Source organism: Arachis hypogaea, chromosome 4 (assembly GCF_003086295.3).
Source record: "Arachis hypogaea cultivar Tifrunner chromosome 4, arahy.Tifrunner.gnm2.J5K5, whole genome shotgun sequence".
NCBI lineage: Eukaryota > Viridiplantae > Streptophyta > Magnoliopsida > Fabales > Fabaceae > Arachis > Arachis hypogaea.
In genome coordinates this window covers 34,305,993-34,315,861 of record NC_092039.1, presented here as the reverse complement: position 1 = coordinate 34,315,861, position 9,869 = coordinate 34,305,993, and the positions used below count along the sequence as shown (strand labels likewise).

At 29.0% G+C, this 9,869-nt stretch overlaps 1 protein-coding gene across 1 annotated transcript; it reads left to right on the top strand.

Moving 5' to 3' along the window:
* The first annotated feature begins 7,112 nt into the window (after positions 1-7,112).
* On the top strand, positions 7,113-9,319 carry LOC112796655 (polygalacturonase-like). The gene is made up of 4 exons (XM_025839216.2): positions 7,113-7,612; positions 8,103-8,392; positions 8,464-8,692; positions 8,768-9,319. Exons 1-4 carry the CDS (start codon positions 7,157-7,159, stop codon positions 8,987-8,989), a joined length of 1,197 nt encoding a protein of 398 aa, XP_025695001.1. The 5' UTR covers positions 7,113-7,156; the 3' UTR covers positions 8,990-9,319.
* The last annotated feature ends 550 nt before the right edge of the window (positions 9,320-9,869 follow it).

The following is a 9,869-nucleotide window of genomic DNA, read 5'->3' as shown; positions in this document are numbered from 1 at the left end:
ATCTAGTATCACATATACATGTATTTTTCTACATCGTAAACCAATTGTTCGTATATTCAATTGAATAATGCTATTTGATCTAATTGATCCTAATTATACTCTAATAATTATATTTAATTAATTGATATACATAATATTAAATTGTCTGATACTTAAATATCTAATCAAATTAATTAGTTAATATAATTAATGTATCATAATAAATTATATTTAATAAATTAAAAAAATAAAAATATTTTTAAAACATATCACGTTAATTTTATTATTAAATATAAAAATTTAATTTTTATATAATAGAATAGATTAAATATATCAAAATGTGTCTGACAAGATGCTAGTTGTATATGAAAAGCTACTAGTTAGCTAAATTTTTCTTCTTATTTTTATCCTTTTAAAAAAAATGGTTTTTTTTAGGTCATGCAGCTTCCATTGGTTACCCAGTTTATAAGAAATCCCCATGTGCTAATTAAGCATTTTAGACTTTTAGTTTGCACGATAGGAGGGTCAATTAAGTAATATTAAGTAGTAAGAGAATGACCTACAAATAACGATAGCTTCAGTTGTAAAAACAGTTACACAACATTAACAGTTTATTTCCGTTATTGAATTATGCTTATAGCACGCAATTGACTTTATTATATTATATATTCTGCGGTCTATAAATTAAGTCTTGAAACCAAAGTTATATATGTGTGTGCGCGCGCTTTCGGTTATAAAACCCATTTTCTATCCATCTATATATCTTCTCTTACCTTAAACAGTGAAACCTTATTATTTTCAACAGGATAAACGATCCGAATTATTTTGACGGGACAGAAATGTTTTTGAATTTAATTATCAACAAAAATATCACTAAATAATTTAAAAATATGTAAAAGGACATTTAAGGAGAGAGATGTTCTATTAATAAAAAATTGAGATAATTTATTTGTCAATCTCAGAATTTCACTTATCACATAAAAAATTTTATTTATCACATCACTAGTTATTTTTTGTTAATATAAAATGTCTTCGTCTATGCATGAATGTATATTTTTGTCACATTTTAAATAATTTGAGAATAATTTTATTAATAACAAAATTTGAAAACAGTTTTAATTTGAGAATAAAAAAATAATTCGAATATATTTTTAATAGTTTATTCGAAAGAAAGAAAAAGTTGTACATGCATAGTTATGAATTAATTCAAATTAAATTTGTATATCTTAGACCAACCATTCAAACGCTACCATATTTCTTTGTTATTATTAGGAATGAATTTCAACTAATACCATTTATATATCAATTGCATTTGGACATTATTATAAGCGAATATCACGTATGTGCCTAAATTAACCAGTCTATCTATCTATAAATAGTTCAAATATGATATGTTTCATGCGCTTCAAAAGGTCAACGAAAATCACATGGCCTATTATTTATCCATATCCATAATCCATAATTGCAAACAAACGAAAGACCCTGAAACAGGGCTCAGGGTTGTAATTAAAATATGCACTTCGATCAATTCCAATATATAGCAACAAGCTAATAAGTCTAATATTGTGAATTTGACTTGAAATCAACAAGGAGTGGTTTGTTGCAGTCTGAATGAGTTATTATTTCAATAAATTGAAGAATTATTATTTTTTTAAAAATTTAATTTAATTTTCAGATATTTTTTGAGAATTCTCATATTATGAGAATTCTTCTCTCCTTGTATTTTTTTTTTATAAAAATATGTACCTAAAAGCAGAAAATAAATTGGTTGATATGAAAAGAAAGGAGTGAAGAAAGATTTGGCATGTCACATGAAGAGCGATATCTTCTCCGCTTTCTACGCCTTCTGTCTCTACAACCATATATGGAAATCTTCATACATACAATTGAAATAACATGCATGTGAATATTATATATATGTAATTGTCGTACACCAACAAAAATACATAAAAATTATTCTAATTTCACGAGATTTTGATGTATGTATTATTCTTGTAATACTTTGTTGCTTGAATGCCTTGCTATCCATGGGGAATATGTTGATCTATATTGCACCCTAAGGCTGCGTTCGTTTTTGGAGACAAGACAGGACATGACACTAAGACGGAGACAATAGGACGGAGACATTAAAAATTATTTTTCGTGTATTGTGTTTGGATACGATGGACAAGACACTAATATAATGTCCTGTATTATGTTTGGATAGACATGGACAAAACTCAGATATTATGCGAAATGACTAAAATAGCCATGTCATTCCAAATTTTTTACATCAGGTATAAATTAATTTAATAAAAAATAAGATTATGTAGGAGTACAAAAAATTACAAGAAGAATTGGTTTATGAACCAATAAGATAAAAATGGTATTAAAATAACAAAATTAAGAATAAATAAAGTAACATAAAGTAAAAAAGTGAATTAAGTCTCCATTAATATAACATGTCATAAAGAAGAGAATGAACGATAAAAAAGGAATAAATTAATTATCCAGTCAAGTAAGAAATTCTAAAAAAAAAAGAGAATATCTGAAAAAAAGAACGTAGAGAAAGAAGAACTACAATGTAGAAAAGAAACTAAAATTAGAAAAAATAACAAAAAATAATAGTAGAATAATAAAAAATATATATGGATAGAAAGGGAAAAAGTTTTGATAAAAAGTTCGTGTCTACCTCTTCAAATCCCGTGTTCATCATAGTCCTTCGTAGAAGAGTGGACACAAAAATAAAAAATAGTATCCTGGAGACAATGTGTTCTGTGTCCATGTCTTTACCTCCAAACACGTTCTAAACATTCATTGTCTATGTCTTTGTGTTCTGTCTCCGGTAACAAACGCTACCTAAGTTACTATTTTAAATGGAAAAAGTGAATGAATAACAATCCTAGGTTCATGCATGCATGCATGTTCCAATACAATAGCATAATAATATATGTCCCAAATCTGTTATTGTGAGTTACTTTTTCGTAAAGGTAGTTAGTTATCCTACTTATTATAATATATAGCATAATAATGCCTTGATTAGTAGAAAAATGAGAAAAACTCGAGTTGTATTTGATTCTGATGAGTGTGAATCTCCAATATAATTTTGTAATCTAGTTTTGTATAAGCTGTTTGCGCAATGAATAGTTGACTAATACGAGAATTTCTTAGATATTCCGAAAACAAATGATGTTTTGAAATAAAATAGCTCAAGACATATATATAACATTTTCAATACAATAGTAATATGGGTGGAGGGAAAACCGGACTAGGGAAGAAGGCATTGAAATTTTGCTAGATTAAATCAACCCACTTAATTATTACATTAATTAAACATATATGCACCACATCAACTCCTAAAATTGAGTACGAAATGATGGCTTAATTTAGGCTTTTTACATATGAATAATGAATCAAATTTCTTGGCAAACTTTATGTGACATGGCACGTTATAACGGCGGTGGCTTAGTCTTTCTTTTCTTACCTAAGATGAAACTACTTCTAATTTTCTAATAAATATAGTTCTTAATATAAGTTCAATTAAGGGGAAAAGAAATAGTCAACCTAATCAATTTAATTCTTCCATGTTCAATTGTGTAATCCTAATCTACTTTTTCTTTTAAACTTACCCATGGTATTATGCAAGGTTGCAAACAGTAACTACCAAATTCTCTTGCATTGGAAATTTTCCGAAGGGTTTGGGTTTGAACCTCCTCAGTTCTCACTGAAATATACTTTAGTGTTGGAACTGCATATTTAGAGTTTAGATGCTTAAAGAACTCAGCTAAGTACTAACTGTGACTTTATTATTCTTAATCTAAACTGATCATTATTAAAGAAATATACGCGTGTAATAACTTGTGACATGCACGCGTGATAAGGTTAAAATTCTAATTTTAAGTTGTTTTATTAAAATTAATTTAAATTATAATAATTTAATTAATAAAAAATATAACATATTATGCGTTGAAAATATTTTTTAATTTGGTGTTAAGTGTATGAACTCTAATATAGTTATTAATTATTTTTATTAATTTGTTTATTTTTAATAAGTTAGACATATATATTCACCAATAAATATTTATATGTTATTTTACTATCAAGTAAAATATATAAAAATTAACTCAAAATAAACAATAATAAATTAGTGGAGAATTCGGATGCACAAATTTCTTTAATAAACAGTAAATAATTTAAAATCACCCAAAAATAAGTCAACACTCTCCTTTGATGCATGCGAAATATGTACCTAAAATAATAATGATCATTTTAATATTCTCAAGATGTAAATGTGGAATAAGAATGTATCACCAATTAGCATCTAGAATTTTTTAATTTCTTTAATTGATAGTAATAAATTTTAATAAATTTGACTAAGAGATTTAGAAATTATCTTTTCATTATAAGCTCTCGAAAATTTTTCTATATACCACATTTATCGTATAGTTATCTTCCAAGTATCCGTGATCTTACTTGTTTGGTTGTAACAAGTAGCAATTATTAAATTAATAGTTGTAGTGGATTCAAAAATTCTTCTATAAATAATTACTAAGAGATCCGAAATGAAAAATTACCCAGATAGCTTAGTTAAGTGCATAGCACAACACAACAAGAACATATAGAATTATTTTTTGGTTTAATTATTCTGTTGGTCCCTATAGTTTCATGAAATTTTTAATTAGGTCCCTATACTTTTTTCTTTTTAATTGAGTCCCTGCACTAAATTTTTTTTTAATTAAGTCCTTCTTAGTAGTAATTGGCTTAATTTTATAGGGACCCAACTAAAAAAAACGAATTGGTATAGGGACCTAAATAAAAGGAAAAAAAAAGTGTAGGGACCCGATTTAAAAAAAAAGTTGGTACAAGGACTCAATTAAAAGGAAAAAAGTATAGGGACCTAATTAAAAATTTTGCGAAACTATAAGGACCCACAGAGTAATTAAACCATATTTTTTTTGTAATATTTATTTAGTTTACTTTTTTTATTTGTATAGTAGGTTATAGTTATTTTTAAAATATTTATTTAATATATCATGTGTTAATACTATGAGTATTTTCTAAAAAAGATATAATTGTAAAAATACATATAATATGATTATAAGTATAACATAAATAAATTAAATAAATAAAAGATTAAACTAATATGCTTACCAATGCCTTTTGTTAAAATTTTTAAATTGGAGAATAATTATGTATTCGGTTATTTAGTGATCACGTAAATAATTGAGTAATTGTTACAAAAAAAATTTCATTGTGAAATATTAAAATTTTACATATTGCAAATCATGAAGATCAACCACAATGTACTGGCTACTTCTCTTTGTTTTGATCATGATATAAGTTCTTCTTTTTCGATCAAGAGTCCAATAACATCTCTTTAAAAACAAATTGAATTAAATGTACTAAATTAAGGACAAATGAGTGAATAATATAAGAAATTATAGCGTTCTAAGTGTATAAATTAAAGAGAATTTACTAATTTAATTTATATTAAACGATAAAAATAACAGTATATTAATATAAGAATATATCTTTAAAAAAAATCACAATACAATTTCAAATATTTTAATAAATAAATTGTTGAAATTTTTGCTATCTATAAAATGATGTTATTATACAATTTTTTGGCAAAAGAAGAATCTATCAATACAAATCTACCGAAAAAAGAATTTTGAATTATGCAAAATTTATCGGTACAAATTCACCGAAAATTCTTAAATAATACACCTAAATATTTTAGTTTTTTCTCAAAATTTACTGTAACTACACAAATTGAGAAAATTTTATGGCAAAAATTTTGGATCAGGCAATATCATCAATATTGCAAAACTTTTACGATAACGATAACAATAATGACAATAACGATAACGACGATATATATAAGAAGAAGACGACGATGCTATAACGATGATGATCATGATGATGAAGATGATGGGGGAGAAGGAGAAAAAGGAAGAAGGAGAAAAAAAATCCAACGAGAAAGAAGGAAGAGGAGGTGGTATTGGTGACAATGATAACGGAATAGAAAAATAACGAAAAAGAATGAGAAGAAGAAGACGAAGTGTCAAGAGAAGAAGAACGTGCAGGACGCGTGAATATAAATGACTTGTATAGACTTATATGTGTAAATGACTTGTATGTGGAGAATAATTGTAATTATAATACAGATATTTTCTTAAATTAGTATAATTATGTATTATTCATTAAATGCTAATTGTAATATAATTATAATAAAGATATTTTTTAGAAGAGAGAATAGTGCTTTTATTTTGGAGGAAAAATAAATTCATAAGAAATTGATACATCACTTTTATTAGTTGATAATGTATTAAATATTAATTTTATATATAATTACAATAAATATATTTTTTTAAATTAGTATAATCATGTATTATTTATTAAATGCTAATTGTAATATAATTATAATAAAAATATTTTTCTAAAATAAATTTAGAAGAGAATAGTATTTTTATTTTGGAGAAAAAATGAATTTATAAGGAATTGGTACCTCCCTTTTATTAGTTGGAAAAAAATTCAGTTTTAGTATATTAAGTAGATAGATAGATTAATTTTATATAATTATAATAAATATATTTTCTTAAATTAGTATAATTATGTATTATTTATTAAATACTAATGGTAATATGACTGTAATATAATTATAATAAAGATATTTTTCTAAAATAAATTTAGACGAGAGAATAGTGTTTTCATTTTGAAAAAAAAAATGAATTTACGAGAAATTGATATCTCACTTTTATTAGTCGAAAAAAATTAGTTTTAGTATATTAAGTAGATAGATAAATAGAGAAATGAATAATACTCTTTTTATTTTTTAATGAATTAAAAATAAGTGGGAAATCAGAAATGTAATGGAAAAGATAATTAAGCAGCGCAAGAAAGGGGAAGGTGAATTTGACAAAGACAGACTTATTGATTATTGAGGATTCTCTCTGGCCAATCCAAAACCAAAGTTCTGCCGCAGCCTTTTCCTCTGACTTGATATATATTCTTTCCTTAATTAATTAATTTCTACCTTATATTATGGATTTATTTATTTAATATTTGATGGAACTTCCAATTATATATTTGAATAATTTGATTATTGTTCACAAGAAACAGATCCTTAGCTCTGCCTCTGATCTATAAATACTCTCACAAACTCCTCCATCTTTCACCACTCCACGTACAAAGAACAATGGAGCCAACACGAAAAGCTACTCCCATTATAATTCCTGTGCTTGTTATTGTGATCTTATTTTATTGTATGCCGAATGCTGCAGCAGCCACATTCAATGTGCTTGACTTTGGAGCCAAGGCGGACGGTCGCACTGACTCCAGCAAGGCTTTTACCAGTGCTTGGGCCCAGGCCTGTGCTTCGGCCCAGCCCGCTTCCATACTCGTGCCAAAGGGGCGCTTCTTGGTTGGAAGCACCACCTTTAGTGGCCAATGTGCCAACAAGGCAATCTCATTTGAGATCCAGGGCACCTTGGTGGCACCCTCAGACTACAATATCCTAGCAAACAAAGGGACTTGGCTGCTGTTTGAGCACGTCGACGGCGTTTCCATTCGTAGCGGCGTGCTTGATGGCCAAGGCACTATCCTCTGGGATTGCAAGAACTCCAACGACGGTAGCTGCCCATCTGGAGCTACGGTATGATAATGTTAATTAATTTATTGCATTTAATTTAATTTACAGCCTGAATTATTATCATATCGGTATATCTCATTGTTTTCCTTATAAGTGGCAAAAAGAAAATTAAGTAAGAATATTACAAATTAATAGTCTTTTAAATTTTCAGTATGTTGGATAAATTATTATTGGAGTTGACTCTCATAAAGCACGCGAATTTTTTCTATATGCACACATTAATTAAGAGCAATGTTAGGGCCAGCAATTTTTGTGATTGTTAGCCATCAACTAGCCATTAATGATGATTTGATGGTGTAAAATTGGTGTGAGATTTCATCTAATGGCTTACCTTTCTCTGCTGGTTACATACTGGCCAAAATTCAATAAAACTACTGGCCCCTAAACTTTTCCATTAATTAATTGCTAATATAAAGTAAACAAGCTAGCTAATTCCATTCCACAATCAGGATGATTTGAAATGACTCATGAATTTGGTTTGTATTTATTTCAGACACTGGAATTCACCAACTCCAAAAACATTGTCATTAGTGGATTGACCTCAATGAACAGCCAAATGTTCCACATAGTCATCAATGCATGCCAGAACGTCAAAGCACAAGGCATCACCATCACCGCCGACGGAAACAGCCCTAACACCGACGGCATTCACGTCCAAGGCTCCTCCGACATCACCATCCTCACCTCCAAAATCCGCACCGGCGATGACTGCATCTCCATCGGGCCCGGCACCACAAACTTGTGGATCGAAAACATAGCATGCGGTCCAGGCCATGGAATAAGGTCATTTTTGTCATTTGCTCAAAAGTTACATATCAGAAATTTGTTTCCTTATGGATGGTTGAAATTTGCAGCATTGGGAGCTTGGGAAAGGATGAGAACGAGGCTGGCGTACAAAATGTGACGGTTAAAACGGTTACGCTGAGTGGGACCCAAAATGGTGTTAGAATCAAGACTTGGGGCAGACCCAGCAACAGTTTCGTCAGAGACGTGATTTTCCAAGACGCCACCATAGTGAATGCCCAAAACCCAATTGTCATTGACCAGAATTACTGCCCGAACAACGAGGGCTGCCCCGGTCAGGTTAGTGCTCTAATTCCGCCAATCGCCACTCTTTCTTTTCTATATCCATTCTCCAAATAAAATTGTTTTTGGTAGGCCTCAGGAGTAAAAATCAGTGACATAACGTACAAAAACATTCATGGAACATCAGCAACAGAGGTAGCTGTGAAGTTTGATTGTAGCTCAAAGAACCCATGCAGTGGCATCAAGTTGGAGGATTTGAAGCTCACTTACAAGAACCAAGCTGCTCAAGCTTCTTGTGTCCATGCATCTGGAGATGCATTGGGTTTAGAACAACCACAGAGCTGCTTATCATAAACTGCTTCAAATCGATCATAATGCACTACAAAAATTAGAGCCATGCAGTGCATTATTACAATATTTTTTTACTTTTATTTTTCTTTTTATGGTTTGAGCCTGTGGCGTTTTACTGCACCCCAGTTGTAGTGTAGCCTGGCCTTACGAATTACTGGTAAAAAATTAAAGTTCCATACAAAATTTATGTGTATTCCTATTATTTCTAAGGGCGTATCCCACTTATATGACAACTTGATTTGGGTGGCTTTAATTATCCGGTTTTGATTTCTTGTTATTACCATCTAGAATGCATAACTTGTTAATTTGATTTGATAGATTTAGTCATTTATGAAGGCCAAATAAAAATGTAATTATGATTGATTATATTAGCAAATTAATATTGATCACACTGCTTCTAGTGATTTCAATCTTCTTAATGTTTCTAATACAAAACTAAAAGTATCCAATCGAGGTCAAACTTTTTTCTTAATAAAATAAAAAGGTCATTTTAAAAGTAATCCTAGTAACTATGTTCAATCAGTAAAATACAAAAGAGTGGAGATATAGTTTCTACGTGAGTTGAGGAAGTAACAGATAAATTATTCATGATTGTCGCATCTACTACCAACTTTGATTTAATCATGTTATTTGAGCCAATTTTAGATATTATATTGATTATAACTCAAAAACATTTTACTGTATACTTTTTTAAAATTTCTAAAATAATAAAAATTTATTGAAAACTAATTATCTAACTTAAAATATTTGACTACCGATTTCAGTGTAGTTTACTGAATACCAATCGAGAATTTACTCATACGGATAATAATGAGGACAATTAGGGCTGGAAGTGAGTCAAGCCAACTCATGAGCTAATTCGAACTCGAGTCGTTAATAGTCG